Source organism: Chinchilla lanigera, unplaced genomic scaffold (genome assembly GCF_000276665.1).
Source record: "Chinchilla lanigera isolate Chin_1 unplaced genomic scaffold, ChiLan1.0 scaffold00033, whole genome shotgun sequence".
Taxonomy (NCBI): domain Eukaryota; kingdom Metazoa; phylum Chordata; class Mammalia; order Rodentia; family Chinchillidae; genus Chinchilla; species Chinchilla lanigera.
In genome coordinates, this window is record NW_004955434.1 from 7015435 (window position 1) to 7037957 (window position 22523).

General features: G+C 40.4%; 1 protein-coding gene across 2 annotated transcripts in view; it reads left to right on the plus strand.

Annotated features, from left to right (window-relative positions):
• Vldlr (very low density lipoprotein receptor) overlaps positions 1-22523 on the plus strand; it is a 37012-nt gene that overhangs the window by 2343 nt on the left and 12146 nt on the right. For both annotated transcript variants that reach the window (XM_005388610.2, XM_013516367.1), the window contains 8 exons: positions 10324-10443; positions 16993-17115; positions 18491-18613; positions 20347-20718; positions 20820-20942; positions 21027-21149; positions 21601-21720; positions 21823-21948. In XM_005388610.2, the coding sequence (XP_005388667.1) occupies positions 10324-10443; positions 16993-17115; positions 18491-18613; positions 20347-20718; positions 20820-20942; positions 21027-21149; positions 21601-21720; positions 21823-21948 (1230 nt within the window). The remainder of the gene's footprint in view (positions 1-10323; positions 10444-16992; positions 17116-18490; positions 18614-20346; positions 20719-20819; positions 20943-21026; positions 21150-21600; positions 21721-21822; positions 21949-22523) is intronic.

A 22523-nucleotide genomic window follows, 5' to 3' on the forward strand; every position in this document is an offset into this window, starting at 1 on the left:
GGCAAGAACTCTACCACTGAGCCACATCCCCAGCTCCAAGGATCCCTTTTTCTACTCTCCTTGACACATGTGAAAGAGGTGACATGCCGGAACAGTGGGAGAGAAAAGCCCACACAAACCTGAATTTGTCCCAGGAAGGGACGTTGTTCCTTCTGAACTGGAGCACATTTGGAGTTAGTTGAGGCCGGTATTGACCCTAAGCCAACCCAGACTGGCTCTGTCTTCAGCTCAAAGTCCCAGGACATTTCTGGCTTCGGTCTTCTATGCCCGTCCTTGCTCTCCGGCCCTCCCCTCCCGCAACACACATTTACAGCCCTGGTCCAGAATACTGTAGGACAGGGCAGGTGTGCGTAAGACTGTTGAGAACCCTAGTAAGGCTAACAAGAGAAGTTACAGTACTGACAGCAAATTCCCTGGAGGCTCTAGGACATTTTCCTCCAGTCTAGGTACAGATTAAGATCTGAAGTCCTGTACTGTTTAAGGTCAAAGTGTAAAAGAACCACCGTTTCTTGCGAGCCATTCAGATATAGCTAGCAAGCAGCAGAATAGAAAGAAACTTATCTTTTTGTGGGGAGTGGGTAGATGCAGCAAGAAATACTAATAGATCCAAAGGTAGGAAACTTAAAGGCTAAAAGAAAAGACACCTGGTTTATCCAGGTGAAGCCAAGAGAAAACATGATAGCGATAATCCTTATCTCTCCAAATCCAAGGAAGCATGTCACTGAAGGCAGACTGCCCTTACAAAAGGGTCACCAGCCAAACCACCACGGGCAGTGACAATTTCTCAAAGTGTGAATCAGCTTTGTTCCCGGAGCCTCCCTTTTGCCCACTTTATATAGCCCTTACCTGAAATGCTTATCCTGTGTCATTTAATTATTTTTCCTTTATTCCTCAAGTCTATGTAATGCAAGTATAAAGGCCAAGTTCAGAAGAGCTGTCAGAGGTTGAGAATTCAGTACAACAAACTGCATATGTAAGCATTAAGCATCGCTACCAAGGGTGGTGGCTTCCATCCTTAAAACAAATGCATAACTGATCAAAGTGTTTCTGGTTCTTATAGAATTGGATAACAATGTATTTGACTTCACTTAAGTAGTTTTCTAACAGTTCTGGAAGAGGTAAAATGTCACTACAAATCCTTCTGTTCCAAGAGGGGGACTAAACCAAGACAAAACTGAGGCTGTGCTATATATGCTCTTCTGACAGCACCTAGCAGGTACTCGTTCACTCAGTTGTTAATTAAAAGCCTTAACATAACTAGCAGACCCGAGCATAGCATGCAGTATAGCATGACCATAAGAGCTGGTGAACAGATAGTATGTGGCCATATGGCTTCAGGTTTTGATACAAAAACAGTAAGACCTGATGCATAGCACAAAATATCGATAATTTATAGTAAATAACTGGATCATTTTCTATTTCTCATAGATTGCAAGTAAAATTGTTCCCAGTGTAGGGAATAGTGATCAAGATAAAGCTGTTACCTATTTCACATTATGGCTGGCTTCACTTTCTATATGTACCTTCCATTGGAAAGCCACCTTCACCTGCTAGCCCATGGGAAATTCCATGCATTACAGGACTATGATAAGGTCTGTAATGATGCTTATCAAATATATACCTGCCCCATGACAGCATCTCATGGTGGGGTAAGATAGCTGGTTAGTTCATGGATTAAAAATTGCTTAGTTTGCTTGCTTCTGATTTGAATTAATCTCAGAAGTGCTTAGGTACAGTATGTCAGACTATTTGCAGGGCAAACAGTCCAAAAATTCTTTTTTTTTTTTTTTTGCATTATGGGTGAGATATACTTATTGAATAGACAAGTGACCTAGGGATACTATTTCCTCCAACCATTGCAGGGAAAATCTGAACAGTGTTAACTTTTCTGAGGACTTAGGGGAACAGTAGTTCTAGGAGAATCTGATTTTGTAGCTGAGAACTAATCTCAATTGTAGTCTCCACATTTATCAATGTATATCACTGTCTCTTTCTTAAACTCTGCTTTTGGCTTATAGTAAAAATTCTAGCCAAGAGTATTGGCACACTCCTGTAATCCCATTACTCAGGAGATGAGGCAGGAAGATCTCAAGTTCAAGGCCAGTCTGGAAAACTTAGTGAGACCTTGTTTCAAAATAAAATAGAAAGGGCTGGAATCTAGCTCAGTGGTAGAGCTCTTGCTAGCATTTGTGAAGTCCTGGGTTCGGTCACCGGTATTACAAACAAAATAAAACACAAACCTTTAAACACTGTTAATATAAATGAGTTAGAGACATTTAACTGCTCTATAGGAGCTAACTACAGTGATGGCAAATGATACCTTAAACTTACCCCTGTGAAGTCTCCTAGAAGTTAGTTATTTTGAGACTTTCAGTTAGCAGTTAACCACGAGAGTACCTACTGGGTGCTGTCAGAATAAACATACAGATCTTCTGGAAATATCTTAGCTCCTTTGCCTGCTTTGGGGCTTAGAGATGCTATCTGGGCAGGGGAATATTTCTGGCTTGTATTTAGAGACAACTTTAGGGGAAGAAGCCTTAAGAAACTGGCCAGAGTGACTGATCTTACCACTAGCTTGGAGCATCTGGGTTGGCCCTGGTGGCCAGTAGTCTTTATACATGTAGACATAGTGTTGGTGGTGGGGACGGGGGTAGAGGGATGTGCAATTTGCCAAGCAAAGGAGATGATAAAGACTGGTAATGGACAACATTTGCAAATTACATATAGCTTAACATTTCTCCCAAATATTATAAGTGCATATGGGCCCTATTTTATATACTGCCTGCACACTTTGATTTTCTTAAAAAGCCTAAGGTATAAGTTATTCCCTTGTAGGTTTACTGAGTCAGGTATAAGTTGAAGCCAGCTTCTTTTGTACATCTACTTGAAATGACTTGATGTCCATCTACTGAGCACCTGTCACATGCCATATGGCACCAGGCAGAAGCAACAGTGGCCACATAGTTGGTCCCTTTGTGGCATTTCTTCTAAAGAGGAGGTCAAAATGGGAAATCAGTGATCCAGAGCCAGACAGAGATAGCAACTGAATTGGAGTGGCTCCAGTGTTTGACTTAATCATGAAAGCAGATAGCAGATCAAGACTGCTGGAGTTTCCATGTGCTATTTAGATTATAGTTTATGAATTTTCCCCAAAGTCATCAAGAACTTAGACTTTAATATGCAAAGCCAGGAACTATTCATCTCTACAGGTGATCTTGCATAGGTACTATGATTCCAGCAACAATGGGTTGCTGCTAACATTACCAAAGAACACTAAAATGTCAGAAATAAAATCTGGGTCTGATACATCAAATTCTTAATAGTTAGCTGCCACTAGTTTCCCCCTGTGTCAGAATCTCTCTCTTCACAGTGAAATAAGGTTAACACATGCATTCTCACAAGTGTGTGAAAGTACATTACTTTTAAATGATAACATACCACATAAGTGAAAATATTATATGCATAGGGAACAGGGCCCTTCAGAACCTGGTCTTTCAAAGTATTCTAGCTATTAAAACACCTAGTTTCAATTTCAGAAAAGCTGAGAAGAATATTTCAACAAAAGTTTTCAGTTCAGACCAGCTTTCCTAGTGAGCTAATATGCATTCAGGACTATTAACTACTGCCTAAAGAATCTCTGGATGTCACGCATCAGGTCCTGAGTTGCAAAGATGAATTCCAGACCCTATCTTAGGAGATTTCTATATCTAATAATAGAGACAGGTAGGTGAGCCGTTCTTAGTGCAGGATGAATGTGAGACAGGTGTAGGGAACTGTGGGAAAACAACCAAATTACACCTGGTTCTGCCTTATTCAAGAGATGCCATCTGAGCCCAATCCTGGCGGTTAAGTGATCAGAAGTAACATGGGTAAATGGAGACAAACAACTCAGAGACAGATGAAGGCGAAGAAAAGTGAGTGAGGGCCCTTTGAGCTGTTAGCTGCTGTAGCCTAAGCAGGTGAGTGGTGACCAATTGGGAAAAGTCTGGGGAAATAGGGAGAGATCCAAGACTCAGTCCTACAGACAGTGGGAAGCAAGCAAGGGTCCCATCCTAAGCTGTTCTGGCCATTGTAATTGCTTGGGTTACTGACTTGATTTGGACAGAGAATGTGGCAGCCTGGCAGCAAAGGAACAGGAGACTTAAATTTAGATCAAGTGAGAGATGAGGGATTAGACATGGTCAAATGTCAGGGGAGAGGAATCTGCAGTTATTTCTGTTAACTGATCTAGAGTAAGCACTGGCGCCAATTAAAGATAGGACCCATACAGAGAAGGAGATAGATTTTTATTGTTTATTTGTTTGGGTTTTTGAGGTGGAGTCTCACCATGTGGCCCAGGTTGGTTTTAAACCCATGAACTCAAATAATCCTCTCACCTCAGCCTAGTGAACCTGGGATTACAGGTGTACAATACCATATCTGGCAGGAAAATAGATTTTGAACAATGTCTTTACCATGCATGACTGTTAAGGCATCTAAATGAATTTTCTTGCATAATGGGCTCAAGAGCTTTACTATTTCCTGTTTCCATGAAGGATGGACAGGAAGGTTTATGGAGATTAACAGACATATAGCCTTGAAAGTGAATCAGCCTCTTCAACAATGTATAGAATCTGTAGCTTTCTAACCAAGAACTGTAGCCTTTCTAGAAAAAGATCTGCTAAGGGAATTTTAACATATTTTTAGAAAGCTACAATGGGGAAGGGAAGTAGAGCTATGTCTCAAAAATAAAACTGTATTATGAGAATGTCATCATGAGAAGTGAAGCTGCTTAATTCTAGATTAACTTAAGAGAGTTTGGGTACCTAAATTCTAAGTCAGCAGAATATTCTAGAAGTACATGATCCTGAGTTGCATGCTCTAGTTTATTTGCATGCTGAATAGCATGATATCTGGAGCTAGCATGCTTGGATTTGAATTCTATCTTTGTGCAAGGTGATTTGGGGCAAGTTACTATATTTCCCTTTAAATGGGTTTTCTGGTCTGTAAAGGAGAATAATAGTGCTATCCGTACAGAGTTGAGAACTATATAAATCAAAAGACATCAAGTTTTGAAATAGTATATGGACAGAACACAACCAACCTCTTCCTTAGAACCTTGTCACACTATTTTGCTTCTGACAAACCACCTTCCCTATGGGGAAAGTTTTTGCTGACTCAGAAACCTGCTTGTCCTAAAAGGAGTTTTAGCCTATGAATAGAAAGACTGGCATTAAAGTAGCAAGCAGTAGAAGTGAACTAGACTAAAAATAAATGCCCTTGGTAGCCCCAGACGTGCCAAAACAAATGGACTGAAGAAAGCCCAGCAAATGATAACAATCTTCTGCTCAAGCAATGAAGAAGGGCGCGACAGAAGTGAATAGTTGGCCTTTGCAGCCTCAGCAGTGTGGCAGGATGTGCCATTCTGTGTAAGTTCAAGCTCATTCTGAGCCTCATAGTCAGAGACATCTCCTCTATATTCTGGGCATTCACGTTGGTGAGCGTCTGCCAAGACGCTACTCTGAGCCCCCACAGGGAAATCTGTAGCCCAACTTGAAGGCTTGGTGTTTACTGTAAAGTCCTTGTGGTTTTTATTGAAGCTTACGTATCGTTCTTCTGTGTTAACCCTTGCCAGGATGATTAGATGACAGCAGGCTGGCTTCTATGTATTAAAAAACCTGAGTCTCTTGAAATCAGTGAACTACCAACATGTCTAGGTAACAGTGTTATCTATGTAGGTAAGGCCCCTGGCACATGAATAGTTTCCCTTATATAGGTGACAGTAAAAGCAAGTAATTATTTGATACTTTTAATTTAGGAGGCCAGGTCAGTGACTAGGTCTAAGTAACTTTAATACATCTGGCCCATACCCATATTCAAAGTATTAGAGCTAGAAGGAAACCTAGACAGTTTTGATTTTTTAAGATAACACTTTTCAAATTCTTGCGCAAAGCTCCAGTATTCAAAATTTTCCTGGTTGAAACAGGTGAAATATGTAGGGTGCATCCATCAAGGCCTTTCCCCTGCCTTCACTCCTTCACCCCTAAGGCATTTCCTGTGAAACACTACTAGCATTGAGGAACCCTAAATATTACATTTTCCACCAACTTTTCACCTGTGTGAGCAGACAGCTCCGGGGATGTAGTGTGCCCAGTGCTTCAACTTCCAAGGTTCTATTTTGAGGTTTCACTGGCTTTCACTTAGCATAAGAATTAAAAGAACCTTATGTGTTGATGATTTCCAGCTCATCCTGGTCCTTTTATAAAAATATAATACTAAATTTGAGATTTAACTTTCATGGGTGGAAATAGACTATGGTTCTGCAATCCTGTAATCCTCCAAAGCTTTGGAAACCAAAAGCTTCTTAACTCATTTGGTGCTTTAAATTCTCCTGGACCTTTGTACATAACAGTCCCAGTCAAGCACGAAAGAGGGAGAAGTGGACTTATTCTGGAACCTGGGGTAAAAAGAAAATCACAGTGTTACAGTGAGGCCTAAGGTCTCAGCATTCAGTTTAGCATCTGAGCTCTTCCTGCTCTGTATGAAGCAGGGAATTAATAGAATTAGGAGCACTTTCTGTGTAGTAGCAGTTTCTCAAAACTAAGTGCTTAGGAAACTAAGAGAGGTAGTCATAAAGCTTAAGACCTTTATTTTCCTCTCTTTAAAGGGTTCTTTACAAAGCCAGCTAGCTTTTCTGCTCCCACCCCAATCTTCCACCTCTTTCAGATGAGCAGGGATGTTTCAGTAGTAGTGCATAGTACTCCTACTGCCAGTTATTCTTCCTTCTGAATGGAGTGTCTGTGTGTGTGTGTGAGAGAGAGAGACAGAGACAGAGAGAGACTGACTGTGTGATGGTAAAAGTTTTATGACAGGCAGAGTATTAGGTGAAGTGGACTCATCTGGGATAAGAAAAGGTAGAAATTAAGCTCCTTTTTATCACAGGCATTGAAATGAATACTACGAAAATGCTTACATCTGTTATGAGCCTGCTGAATGTACACTCCTGAGGCAGAGTTGCTGGGAGTTCATAACTATTGATAACATATTTTACAGCTAAATTCATAGACTTCCTTTAAGGTGATTGTGAACTAAATGTCAGCCTCAGAATATTGTATCTTCATATTTTACCCCCAGGCCAGCTTGGCCATCTACAAAATCTGTAGAAACAGATGAAAAACGCTACTCTTCCAAGTATTTAACCCTAAAATAGAAGGCCATCATCTGACATGTACACTTAAGTCTCCATCCAGCTCTGATGATAGGGTTACTAGTCTGCCTATGTAGATTTCAACGTCAAAAATTTTTGTCTATTTTTGACTTAACCCTCAATAACTGAAACCCTTGAGAAAATCAGAGCCTTTCATCTTTCACTGTATTCAAACGCAATTAAACTATTCTTTCCAAGTACATTTATACCTATGTTCTCTGATTGCGAATTGCTCTTTTTCTACTTTTTTAAGTAAAGTACTCAAAGTCCTCAGTCCTCAGTGGTGCAAAGGCTAGAGCACTCTAGCCAACAGCTGGTGCTGCACTCACACCATCGTGAGAGTACAATGGCATTGGGGTGAGGAGACAGCCAGGTAACTCACACTTGGCTTTGTGGCATAAAAACAAATACAAGATGCTTCCTGACAACAAGCTCTCCTCCCTCTTATTCCCTTGTCTAGCATCCTACGGTTTAATATGCAAATTATGGAATGAATAAATATTTTGAAATATTAGCAGGAAATACGAGCAAACTATATTGTTTTGCAGCCGGACAAGACTCTTAGCAGTGGAATGATAGATACAGTCTAAAAAATAATAATAATAAATAAGTTGATAAAAGCAATATAGTTACTGTACCTGAAGGTTAACTACACTTGTGCGGTAATCTTTCCTTGGATCAAATTTTAATCTGCCTGGAAATTAGCCACAAAGCACAGAATTCTCCCCCACAGCAAAGGGTAGCTGATACGAGGGGGACCAACCAGAGTATTGTACACATAGCACAAGGGTTCCAGTCTGTGCTTGTCTCTGTTCCTATGCCAGTGTGTCCCAGCTGCAGAAGCTGAAAGGTGGCAGGGAATCGGAAGGCTTTCTGCTAGGAGCCTCCCTCCCCCAGTGATATGCATGCACTACATGATTCCATTGGTTTTCTCAAATATTTGCAGGGGGCTGGCTGCGAGTGACTACATCCATGCCTTTTATCTCAAAGTAATCACAGCCTTCAGAAGGACAGAACTGCTAATGATAGGAAACACCTGAACATTAGCTGCTGCATGCCGGACAAAATACTGAGTGCTCTTGAAGCCTCAGTTCATGACACTGTGAATTAGATGCCCATATATTGAGCTAAAGAGAACTAGTATAGAGAAACAGAATCCATATCTGTAGCGCTGCCTCACTTTCCTTTTTTTCTCATCAGTAAATGAGAAATGATCTTCCTTTACCTGTTGCCTATAGTTTCTTGGTGTTTTTTTTTTTTTTTTAATCTTAAACCAGAGCTGTTTTGTAAACATGTCTTTTTGCAAATAAGCCTCAATTTTTAAGATGAGGAACAATGTACTAACTCTCTACTTCCACCCTCTCCTTGCTGCTTCCTTCTAAATCTGCTTTACTTTGCTTGTGATAAGAATATCGTTCATGGGCAGTTGTATGGATGTGGGAGAGAGATGCCATGAAAGGGTTAGGGTTGACTGCATGCTTACAGCAGCACTGGTGGCTCACACAGATGAGGAAGTTAAGGGGCAAATGTGATGCCCCTGTGGTCTCTGGGAAATCGAAGCTCCTTTTATCACTGGCTCCACTGGCCCAGGATCACTACACAAGCTACTGTGACCAATTTTGAGGAATCAAAAAGAGATAAAGGGAAAGAAAATGAGTCCCCTAGCCTTTTAAGGATACAGCCACACATCATTTGATGATGGGTATGTGTTGTGAGAATTACAATGTTGGACCATCTTATCACTGTGCAAATATAACATGTACTTTCCCAAACCTAGATGGTCCAGCCTACTATATACATACTTGGGCTACGTGATGTAGGCTACTGGTCCCAGCCTGCATACCTGTACAGCACGGTACTATACTGAGCACTATTAGGCAACTGCAATGCATTGATAATTATTTGTGTATCTAAAAGTAGAAAAAGCACAGTAAAAATATAGTACAGAAGATAGAAATGGTACAGTTAGCACGAATGGAAGGGGCTTTGGGTGAGCAATGAGTGAATGTGAAGGCCTAGGACTTTCCTGCGCTTAGTATTTTAGACTTTATAAGCATTACACGATCAGGCTGCACTACATTTATGAAAAAGATATTTTTTATTTTTTCTTCAATAATAAGTTATCCTTAATGCACTGTTTTTGTTTTATATTTTGGTGTTAGGAATTAAACCCATGGCCTTGTATAAGCAAAGCAGGAATCCTACCACTGAGCTATGTTCCCAGACCTTACTATCAGTTTTTATTTGCTTTATATTCTTTCCAGCTTTTTGACTGTGTAATAACACCTTAAAACTCAATGTATAGCTGTACAAAAATATTTTCTTTATATTCTTAAAGTTTTTAAATTTTTTTAACTTTTTTGTTAAGAACTAAGACACTAGGCCATGCAGGGTCAGAATTATCAGTACTACTGGTTTCCACTTCTGTATCTTGTACTACAGGAATATCTCCACAGGCAAAAACATGCATGGAGCTATCACTTCCTGTGGTAACAGTGCCTTCCTGTGGATCCCTCCTGAGACCTGCCTGAGGCTCTTGAGTAGCTGTCACTCTTTTCAGAAACATGCTCACAGTAGACTGCTTGCTCAGTTTCATTTTTCATCATAGGTTTGGTTGTAAGTTTCATGAACATTGCTCTGTCTGAATGAAAACCTCTCAGCACTGGGGGTCCATGTTTTCAAACTTTTTAAGAAGTTTGTTGGATTCTGCAAGAGTTTCTACTAAAACTTTCAGAGTGAATTTTCTTGAGGCTTGGTTATAATCTTATAAAATCACTTTTGTTTATAGAATTCACGTTAGCCAAAACGTCATGATGTGGCACATGTCTATATTTCTTAAAGATCATATACACCACATTTTTTTACATCCCATTAACCAGAACTGAGTCTCTTGGCTATGCCTCCCTGTGAAAGGGGGTGGGAATCTAGCGTTGAGTGTTAGGGTATTCCCATCTCAGCTCATTACTGTCAGTGACTGCCTCAAAACCCATCCCTTGCTGGCCCCTAGAATGTTATAGCCCAAGGAATTGGTAGCTGTACTTTTGAAAGGTTCTCTATCAAAGGATTCTGAGTAATTTGTACCTCTAACTTGTCACCTTTCTTTCCTTAACATGCTAAATATTCCTTCTTCATTCTAGGGAGAAAAACAAAATGTGAACCTAACCAATTCCAGTGCACAAATGGCCGCTGCATAACTCTACTGTGGAAATGTGACGGAGATGAAGACTGTGTTGATGGCAGTGATGAAAAAAACTGTGGTATGTAGAGTTTGATCATTTCAATTGCTACTGCACTTGGACTTATGCATGTTAGTGAAATGTGATGATGCTATCTAAATTTCTACAAATATATTGAGATTCTGCAAATGAAATTCACTTTTGAACCTGCTTTGAACCTGTTGGGTCCAGAGAATCTATACTGTCCAGTTTAGAGGGATACAGATGAATGTTTGACATGGGGTATCAACTTGAGTATGGAAGGCTGAAGACAAAGTGGAGTTTCTTTCAAATAACAGTACTTGGTTTATCTTAGGTCAGCAAACATAAAGTATAGGAAGATAAGGAAAAGTAAGGGAGGGCCAAAAATAGAGGTGGAGAAAAGATTGCTTAGAAGTAATTTTTAAAAAATTCTCAGATTTCCTTGATCCCAGAAAAGAAAGCAAGTTATGGACACTACAAAATCCCCTAAAGTTGCAAGACATTAATTAACTCCTAACATAGAAGCTATAAGCCATCACAGAACAAAGATCAGATAAAAATTCTTTTGTCATTCTCACCACAGTAGTTTCTGATTCTAAAGCATTTGTCAGGGAAGAAGACATTCTTTCCTCTAAAGAATGGGGATATAACATCATACCATTGATCAGTATCTGTCAAAAGATCATTGGGAGAAATACCTATGTGTACAGTCTCTGTAAACTCATGTCAAACAAAGCAGCTGAGGAATGATGTCAAGATTGCATCTAAGTACTCCAACTCATGCTGAAATGTGCTTTCTGACCTTTTTGTTTTGTGTTGTTAAAGTCCTGAAGCAATGTTGTGTGTGAATGTAGGTGCTATTGTTGACATCTACCTTTTAAAATAGAAGAAAAATAATACAGAAGAAAAATAGAAGCTAAATGGGGGTTTTGTTGCCTGCTATTTTATGCCCTTTCCTAAAATGTTTTAGAGTACATTACTAGAATGTTTTAGAGTAGACATGCGGACAGACATTGTCCTATGCTTGCTCTCTCCACATAATATCATGGGGTTTTGTGTCAATGAGTAGATCAGTAGCTCCTTTCGAAGCACATAAAGTCCATTCTTCAGTCTCCAGGAAAACACTTACCTCCAGTCTCAAGACCAGGAATAGTTCACCAGTGCTACACATTCCTCTTATATGTATTTAACAGTAAGATTTTGATCAACATGGAAAACACTGGGTTCCAGGCTATTTCTGGTTTACCTATGTAATATAGTTCTCTCAAAAAACATCTCCCTAGGAGGACTTCACTCTTTTCATGTTTTCTTTTGTGTAAGTCGTGATTTTTTTCTCTGTTCAAAGTTGTATGTTGGACAAACATTGTATGTTGGGAAAATTGCTTTTTCTTTAAAAGTAATTATTTTATTCATGTTGTATAAATCTTCCTTCATGATCTAACTCAGTGGAAATAAGCCTTGGTCATCTTAGGGTAAAACACTGACTTTTCCTAAAATACTTTCTGCATAAATACCCTCTGCTAGCCATATGATAGGAGGGCTTATACGAGGGAAGGAGGTAAATATATAATAGAGTGAATCAAGATCATTTGAAGTAGGAAAAATTAAATATATCCTTGGTCAGAATTTGTCACTGCCTCCCAGATATGAAGGTAGAAAAGGAAAGTGGAAGCCTTCCTAAGAAACTCTGATTTATTTTGAGATGCTTCTTTATGAAAGAGAAGAGGCACATGATTACCTAAAACTTCTAAAGCCACCTATTGGTTTTCCTCTGTTAACCTTTGGTTATGGAACTTGCTTACAATTTTCAGCAGAGCTTTTTCTTTTCAGTGTGACAACTAGTGTCATATCTAGTCAATTTAAGCTTAGATCCCATGTGAGCCATGTGCTTCTTTTAGCCACAGTAACTTCTTTATTTTTTTACTGTTATATTGAGCTGGCTAATCAGTAACTAAGATACCAGAAGTGTATAACTACTAGTTTTCTTCCCCTGTAGCACCTCTAAATTTCTATCTTTATCTCAAAGTCTGTGTTATGGTTTATACCTAGATGTTCCCCCAAAAACCTATGTGACTGTAGGTGGGGTGGGGGGAGGTGATTGGATTATGGGGCTTATTGCTATCAATATCTGGGGTCTGGTTGGAAGAGGTAGGTCACTGGGGTGTGGCCTAGAAGGCTGTATCTCCTATCCAGGCTCCTCTCTAGACTCTCTGCTTCCTGGATGCCATGATACGAGCAACTTTCCTCTGCCAGACCATTCCACCCTGAGGCTTCTGCCAGCCAGCCATACATGGACTGAAATTTCTACAAGTTCCCTTCTTTATTGATGTTGGGTATTATGTCTCAGTAACAAGAAAATTAATGAAGACAGATTTTGATACCAGAGAAGTAGGTTCATCAGGTGACATTACTTGACCATGTGTGTGGTTTAATAGCCTTTAGAACTGGTTCATAGGAAAAGTTTGGAAACATTTGGAGAGGCCAACTGGAGAAATCCTAGAATGCTATAATCAGAGTTTAACAGGAGTTTCTGGTTGTAGCTCTCAAAACCAGAATGCTGATAAAACGACCAGACTCAGGAAGTCTTAGCTGGGAAGAAAGACTCATTGGCAGTTGGAATCTTGACAATGTGTGTTATGCTGTGGCAAAAAATTTACAAATATTTTGCTCATGTCCTGAGATTTTTGTCGGGGACTGAGATTAAGGCAGCAGAATAATTAATCTGGCAGAAAAAATTTCAAGGCAGACCATCATTGGGGCTGTGCCATGGGTACTGTTCAAGCTTTTAGCAAGGTTTGAACTGAAAATCAAGAATAAAAAGCTCATTTTAAGTGTTTTCAGTTTTTCCAAAAAGAATGCACTCACAAAGATGGAGTTTAGAAGAGCTTTGCTGAAGAAATTAGCATTAAAAAGAAATCAAGTACTTTGGATGAGAACAGTAGCAAAAATGGTTTAAGGACATTTCAGGAATCAGCAAGGCTTCACCCTTTGCAGACACAACAGTGTAAATGTGAAAGGCTTTTCTTTGAGTAGAGAGCCCAAAGGCATACTGTTCAAGAAAGGCTGCCTAAGAAATTGGCTTCCTGAGATTCCATTCACAGTGCTCAGCCATCCAAATACTCAGAGGGCACCTGCAGTCACATGCAAAAGGGCCCAGCTACTCCTGGAGCTGGTAGCAGACCTTAGTGTCATTCATGTGGTGCTTGTATTACAGCCATGAAGAATGTAAGAGTTGTGGGGTCAAGGAGGCTTCCACCCAGATTTGAGAAGAATGCCTGGGAGGATGCCTGCAGTATGCAGTGTGTGAAGCTATGAGAATGAAGCCCAAAATGCAGTTGAGTCCCCAGAAAGTTGAAGAAGCCAAGAACATCTGAGAAAAACCACAAGGACTGAGGAAAGCCAGTCCAAGAGAGAAGCCCTGAGGGCTACAATGGCCCCCAGTGCTATAGGGGTGGGGCCACGCAGGCCTTTTGGCATTCACATCTTGCCACAGCTTGTCCTACTATTGGATCTAGAGCTGTAGAATTTAATGTTTGCTCTGCTGGGTTTCAGTCTTATTTTGTGCCCATTGGTTTCTGTCCCCCTATTTCTGCCTTTTAGAATGGAAGTGTTTACTTCATGCCATTGTATGTCAGCAGTGATTAACTTTCTTTTGATTTTTAGAAGAGCTTATGGCTAAAAGTTTGTCTTAAATTTCAGAGGAGACTTTGGACTCGCCCTCTTCAGCAATGCTGGAGCTGTTAGGATTTTGGCAACTCTCAGAGATGGACTAAATGCAGTTTGCGTAATGAGTAATGAGATGTGCATGAGGTGTTTGGGGGCCGATGGTAGAATGTTATAGTTTATGTATAGATGTCCCTTGAAAACCTCAAGCAATCATAGGTGGAGCTTTTGGGAGGTGATTGAATTATGGACTTTACAGTTGACTTGCTATTGGTAGGTGGGGTCTTGTGGGAAGCGTTGGGGGAAGTGTAGGGGGTGTGACCTTCTTAGCTCCTTTCTTGAGTTTCTTTGCTTCCTGGATGTCCTGCTATAAGCAGCTTTCTTCCACCAGACCCTTCCACCATGCCACTTCCATCTGGAGCTAGCCAACCATGCATGGACTAAAAGCTGTGAGCCAAAGTAAACTGTGAGCCAAAATAAAGCTTTCCTTTTTTAATGTGTTGGTGTTAGGAATTATGTCCCAGCAACAAGGAAAGTAACTAAGATAGTGTGGTCCAAATGTCTTTTTTCACCCTCCCCGTCTATGCTCAGCATAGAGAAAAAGGAACTCTATAGCAGTTTTTCCCGTTTATCTTTGTTCAAATATTGTTACACATCCAATCTTTCATATCCTCAGGACACTTTCTACTTTTCAAAACCAAGACCACTCCCCTTCTCCCTCTTCTAACTTCAGAAGGATATCACAGGTTGAATTCTGGATAAACTAACCTTGCAGTCTCCCTGGCCTCTTCCTCCACAGTCAGGAGAATGCATCTTGGATAGTACTTAATATTTTAACACTAGGATTTATGTGTTAAGGCAACTTTAGAAATAGATGTGAATCTAAGAGCTAATGTGATCTTTCGTTTTTCCTTTGCTGCATAATTCAAGGAGACAAATAAGCCTTTTTGTTTTGGGGTGGTTTTTTTTTTTTTTTTTTCAGTACCCGGAATTGAACTCACGACCTCACGCTTGCCAGGCAGGCACTGTGCCGCTGAGCTAAATCCCCAGTCCCAAGTAAGCCTTTTTGGATCATCATAATTCATCAACCCATCTTGAGTTGTTAAAAATTAATTATCATCACCATTGCCCCAATTTATAATGTCTAAGGCTAAACCAGAGTGACCCAGGGGTATTTCTCAAACTCCGAGTCCTCTACCAAGTTCAAATCCTGACTTGAAATAGTCCCTTGCCATTTTTCTGCAAATTGCATACTTTTAGTGGATTTACAAGCAACAACTCTTATTATAAAGGATTTTTTAATGGAGATTCAAGTGGAAAATATAGGTGGATAAGCAAAAAATAATATAACCTAAGACACATAAGCCCAGGGTGTCCCATCTGGCTATTTTATCAAGACCCTTCCATATTCTGTGACTCTTTCATGGGTAGGATACACAAACTGCCTAGTTTGGTTCAGACAGTTCTTCTTTATTCGTTTCTTGGTATAATTAAAAGTATCCCTTTGAACCACAAATTGCATTCTAACACTAAGCTTTGGGGAAAAGATCTGTCCTAGGAAGAAGTAGTAGCATCACTGATACCTTGCCTTAGGTGGGTATTAGCACTGGCAGTTTCAATGACTTTTAGCTGGTTGATGTTAAACCACCCTTTGGCTAGAAGGGCCAAAGCCTACTCTCCCCTGAATTTTAAGTATGACACTCTAGTTCTACTTGCCTTTAAATGTGCTACCTTTTCAACTAGGTGAGTTCCTTTGCCTTATTATACCAATAAGGGTGGCATGGGTGTCACCATTTGTTTGTTAATTAGATACATAGAAGTGTCTTAATTCATACTGCAGTAACAAAAATGCCATGGACCAGGTGGCTTAAACAACAGAAATTTATTTTTTACAGTTCCAGAGGCTAAAAAGTCCAAGGTCAAGGCCCTGGTAGATTTAATGTTTGGTGGGGAATCCCTCTGATTTGCAAGTGGCAATATCATTATATCCTCCCATGGTGGAGAACAGGAAGAAATAAAGCAAGCTCTTGTGTTTCTTTTTACGAGGACATTAATCCCATTTGTAAGGTTTCCAAACTCATGACCTAATCGCTTGCCAAAGATCCTTCCTCCTAATACTATTTCAACATACGAATTTTGAGAGGACACACACATTTAGTCCATAGCAAATAGTTATTCTATGATTCAGTCATAGGGTAGAATGTTTGGCTATTGGACTTATTTCTATGATTTGTCTCCTCTGAAACTAATGTTAATATTTGATTCCCAATGTAATGAAGTAAAGAGTGGAGCATTTAAGAAGTGACTATCTTAGAAAGAAGGAATAAAGCCTTTCTCCTCGGAAGTTTAATTATTTACTGAGAGAGTGGGTTGGTGTAAAGTAAGGCTTCCCCTTGTGTTTTTTCTCTTCCACATGTGCCTACTTGGTCCCGCTGTTTTTCTGCCATGTCATGGCACAGAATTATACCCCCATGAGAAACCAAGTGGTTGCCAGAGCCATGTTCTTAGACTTGCCAGCCTCCAGAACCAAAAGCCAAAATAAATTTCTTCCCTTTATAAGTCAACTAGTCTCAGATATTTTATTATGACATTTACGAAGTATGTGAATGACTTGAAAAAATGGATAAAGAGATTTAAGCGCTACATAATCTCACTATTTTAAACAGGAAGAAAGCTCATGTTATGGTGCCATTACATTGTGAGATAATGAACTTTTTTGTCTTTCCTTGATTTCAGTATCCTGTCTGTCTCTTCAATGAATACCTTCTTCTTCTGGGGGAAAAAAGAGTTTTCTAAAGTTTCTCTTGATGTTGGCAGTTGGGTATCAATTGATGAGGCTTTATTTTCTTAGAAAGTCATGCCACAACATATTGTTAGCCCTAACAATGATGACGAGGGTTTCGGATAAGTGACCTCAACTTTAACCCTGAAAATAATCTTCTCTAGTAAAGAAGACATGTGTTGAGTCTGACTTTGTGTGCAACAATGGCCAGTGTGTTCCAAACCGGTGGCAGTGTGATGGGGATCCTGACTGTGAAGACGGTTCTGACGAAAGCCCAGAGCAATGCCGTGAGTATGACTTGCTTTGGACTTGAACTTTCCCAAGCTGTTCTGTGTCTCATGGTTCTAAGTAATGCTTAGTCTACTACTTGTTATTCATTTTCCTTCGCCTGCATTAAAGTTCAGGTCAACTGACTCCAAGGTCAGTCAGGTTGTTAATAGTTGATTGATTTGCTTTACAGAATATTCTCCTAGGTCTAGCAAGACTGACATTCTCTTGGGTAGCTTCACTGTTCAATACTTAAGACTGAAGCCAGTAGATTTGATTGAGAACTCCTTGACTAGGTGCATAGATTTCAAATGTTTGATAATAACAACTGAGCAGATGGTACTGTAGTCCTGGAAGCTAAGTCAAGATGTGAAGGATCCCCAAGGGCCAAGGATAAGCTTTTAGATACACAGCTTTTCATATTAGGCAAGGAAGAAAGCTGTTACTAAAGATGTAAGGTGACTAGTAATTGGGTGATTTAGTGACTTTTAACAAACATGTAACTTAAAGGTGCTGAAGCAGGAGTCTTATAGCTTGTTCTTAAAGAGGAGAAACTTCATAGATGTGCGAATATGTGTTTCCGTCTATAGGCTGATGTGCAGGGAAAAGTGTGTAAGATCATAGAGGTTCATGGTTTTGGATCATATAGATTGGAGTCATTTGAAAGCCCAGGTGAAGAAGGTCTTAGAATTCATTGTAAGCCCATATAGGCTGCCTGATGCAGAATAAAGGGCTAATGTGAGCAGAGTTTAAGATTAGAATGTGATTATAAAAGAAAACCCAACAGAAACTTTCAATTTTCTAAGTAAGAAATGAGGAAAATAATTATAATATGAGTTAAAGCAGGTTACTTAAAGACCTATAAGTTCAGGACAGGTTTTATAAAGATGCAGCCCCAAGTTTTACTGTGGGATGACCTGGAAGGACAACAATTAGGGCATATTCCTTTTTCAAGATATGAATCTAAAGGAGGTTGTGAAGGAGACCTTTAGAAACCTAGGCAATGGAAAATTTCATAGGTAATAGCCCTTCCAACCTTTAGTGAAGTCAGAGTTAAAGGACAGTATCTCGTGTGCCCACTCTATAGCAAACATATACACAGTGGTCTAGGTACAGGCCAGCTAATCAACTTAACTGTACCAAATACAACAAAAGCCAGAAGCAAGCACACCATGGAACCTCAAGAAGTAACATGGTTAATGCTTTTAGGTACACTGCTGGTGGCATTGGTTGGCATGGCTTCTAAAGAACGGAGCTGGAAAAGTCTGCCCAGGCTTCAGCTAGATAACCTGTGCAGTATGCCAGGCCATTCAGTTCCAGGTGTTACACACCCAAAAGCAGCAGCTTTGCATTGATCAGTTCTGAGGCTCTTTTGAGACTGTATATCATCAACAGATATGAGAACATGCCGCATAAATGAAATCAGCTGTGGTGCCCGTTCTACTCAGTGTATCCCAGTGTCCTGGAGATGTGATGGTGAAAGTGATTGTGACAGTGGAGAAGATGAAGAACACTGTGGTAAGAAGATCAGTGTGGAGTGGCATATCCCAAAGACCCCTTTCCTCAAAGGAGGGTGGGCAAGGGAGCCTAAGTTAAGCATGAAGATGCAGTAACATTGACTCGCTTTTCAGTGACTTCACTATCTGCTCAATACTTGCCCTTCATAACTGCCCTAAAACAAAAGATGTTCTCATAGCAGTTAGCCATTGCTTGGTGTTTCCTCAGGCAAATAGAAATAAGAAGGTAAGTCCTTCAGGATCATTAGATTTAGCACTAGCTCAGGGCAGCAGCAATTATGTGATTTTTGTCTTTATTGTGACAGTAACGCATGGCCCTTCCTCACTTTGGCTCAATAAAGCTAGAAGATGAGTAGGCCCAGCAAACACATCCATGGGTCTTAACTAGATGTATTCATTGGAATAAATTACTTGAGTACTATATAGGCATTTCTTATCCCCAAGCTAATTTGTGTTATAACCTTTCCAAAAGTTGAACTGGCAGGGAAGCATGAGTGAACAGGTTGCTAGCAAGTGCCTAAAGAAAAGTCTACCCAACCTCTGTCTCCTGTTACACTTCCTATCTCTGAAAGCAAACTCTGTTTCCTCCTCTTTCATGTTTCTGTTCTTGGAAAATCTTCAATAAAATGTTACGTGTTAAAGCTGAAGCCCTGGGAGAATCTCTAGGTTGAATAAACATTGCTTTGAGTGTCCTTGCCATCTACCACCCTTTTTATAGGGCCTCTAGCACTTCGAGCTCCCACACCTAACGAATGTGGCACCTGATGCAGCAGTCAGAAGGAAGCTTAGGGCCCTTGCAATTGGAACACCAGTTTTGCGTGTAGAAATCATTTCTTGAGGTCCGTACCACTGCACCTAGTCCAATGAGTTTTCGCATTCAGTCCTAGAATTGCGCTGTATGTATTGGTAAGCACAGGGGCTGCCAAGTATTTCCCTCATAAATCTAGACTTTGCTTCCCAAGAGAGTCGTGGTCTCCATTCCAATTACCATCAAATTGTGATCTGAATATGTTTGTCAGGGATTTAAGTGCAAGTACCAACCAGCTAATATGACTAGCTTCTTATTACCTTCGGACCTGATTACAAGATTGTGATTCTAGCAGTGGCAATGACGGTTTATAAATTAAAAGTGTTTAAGACTTGTTATTCCTGATCCTCATTTAAAGGATCAAAAAAGAAGGAACCATGTATCATGCTGTGTGGCTTCCTTCTTTTTGGTTATAGCGTCTTAATGATTATCGTATCACATAGCCTCGGTACCTGACACATGATATTCTTGGCTAGTGACAGTTTGGCCTGACATGCAGTTTGTTGATTTAGGCGTAACTCAGTCTCTGCCTTCTAAAGTGAAATTACTTAACTCTGAGTTATTGAATTACAATAATTTCTAATTATTGAAATTACAATAACTTTAAGTTATTGGTCACTGTCCTTTTATGGGTCAGTTGTGGTTCTTGTCTCAAATTAATTTCTAATCTTTAGCTGTTTTCTTGGTCCTTTATTTCTGTTCTATTCTTATTCATAGTGTGCTTGCAATTTTTTTTTTTTTACACAGTGAGACTGTTGTTTTCATATTTCAGGAACTTATTCTTGACATAACTCCACCATTCCTTTTAAGCTAAGTTAGGAAGCTAAAATGAATGATCAAAAATCAATATATTTGATTTTGGTACAGGAGTCTTATGAAAAACTAATGCTGATGCCCTTTCAATGGGGTATCTTCTCTCTTCACAGGCAATATAACATGCAGCCCTGACGAGTTCAGTTGCTTCAGTGGCCGCTGCATCTCCAGGAACTTCGTGTGCAATGGCCAGGATGACTGTAGTGATGGCAGTGACGAGCTTGACTGTGTCCCACCCACCTGCGGCACCCACGAGTTCCAGTGCAGCGCCACCTCCTGCATCCCCCTCAGCTGGGTATGTGATGATGATGCAGATTGCTCGGACCAGTCCGATGAGTCCCTGGAGCAGTGCGGCCGCCATCCGGTGATGCATGTCAAGTGCCCAGCCAGTGAGATCCAGTGTGGCTCCGGCGAGTGCATCCACAAAAAGTGGCGATGTGATGGGGATCCTGACTGCAAGGATGGCAGCGATGAGGTTAACTGTCGTAAGTCACTTTCTTTCCAGCATGGCATGTGCTGTTCTCTTCCATGTACCAGCTAGGGACAGCTTGGCTGGCTTCACTGCATCTGTTCCCTTCCTTTATAGCGTCTCGAACCTGCCGACCTGACCAGTTTGAATGTGAGGACGGGAGCTGCATCCATGGCAGCAGGCAGTGTAATGGCATCCGAGACTGTGTGGATGGTTCTGATGAAGTCAACTGCAAAAATGGTAAGGGTTTTTCATGTTGCTAGGCGTAGGGTTGCTTTGATCATATCCACCAATGGAACTACTCTTCTGTGTGTCTCCTTGCAGCCAATCAGTGCTTGGGCCCTGGAAAATTCAAGTGCAGAAGTGGCGAATGCATAGACATCCTCAAAGTATGTAACCAGGAGCAGGATTGCAGGGACTGGAGTGATGAGCCCCTGAAAGAATGTCGTAAGTGAAGCGTTGCTGGTGACAGAGCTGAGAACTTTACTTCAGCCCACCATGGCTTATGCTGCTTGGACCCTGGGGATTCCTGGTTAAACTCTGAATGAACTAAAATTTAACTGTTAGGCTTGAGAGCAAAATGTCGTGACTTCAAAGTCTAGCCGGTAACAAACTAGTTCATAGTTCAACCTCCCAAAAGGTAATTGACTAGCAATAGAGAAATGCGACTAAATACTGCTTAATTCACTGATTATTTGCCAAGGATATGGGGTTTCATATACATCTCAGGATGGACAGGGAGAAGATCTATAGAAAAAATTATTAGTTCTCAGAAAATTCATGAGTTCAACCAGGCCAGCTAGATAAGATATCACAAATAACCTAGATTTTAAATGTAACAAGACAAATATCATTTGAGAATAAGTTGTTAAGTGACTTGGCTGTATTTTTATTCCAGATGTCAACGAATGCTTAGTAAATAATGGTGGATGTTCCCACATCTGCAAAGACTTAGTTATAGGCTACGAATGCGACTGTGCCGCTGGGTTTGAGCTGATAGATAGGAAAACGTGTGGAGGTGAGTTGAAGAGGATAACCTGGCCCCTGAGGAGATGGGAAAGGGCAGTGTACATCTAGTAAGGTATGGGAACAGAGAGACTAATTCTAATTTCCCTCCTAGATATTGACGAATGCCAAAATCCTGGAATCTGCAGCCAAATTTGTATCAACTTAAAAGGCGGTTACAAGTGTGAATGTAGTCGTGGCTATCAAATGGATCTTGCCACTGGCGTGTGCAAGGCAGTAGGTAAATGGATTTGGACTGATGTTGCTCTGGTACCTTTATGAGTAAGTGCTTATAAAAGGTACAGCCAGTGATGGCAACAGGCAAGTAAGAGATGAAATTGAATAGAACTTGAGAGCAATGCTACTAATCTCCTAGTGCAATAGGATAGGTTAAATAGCAAGTCATCTTCCCATGCATCTGCCTTGGTCATTCCTTTTGTATATGATAACATGAACACTTACCAGGTTTGGTTACTTCCTGCTTCTGAAACTGAGTACAATTCATATAGGTAATTTGTTCATGAGTCGCCCTGTTCTCGAACAGTGTAACACCAGGACTGCCTTCCAGAATGTGGGAAGTACTTTCAGGTCCCTTGGGCAGAAACTCCAGACTGGGTGCTACTGCTGTCAGTGGTATCTTTACTTTGTAAGTGCTCCTTTGTTGGGAGGAGACAACTTAGAAGAACCCTGCCTTCTTTTTTTTTTTTTTTTTTTTAAAGGGTAAAAGAAGGATAACATAATAATAGGGGGGACTTAGCAAATTACAGACAAAATGGTAGGAAATTATCAATGGTTATCGTTTTACATATTATTACC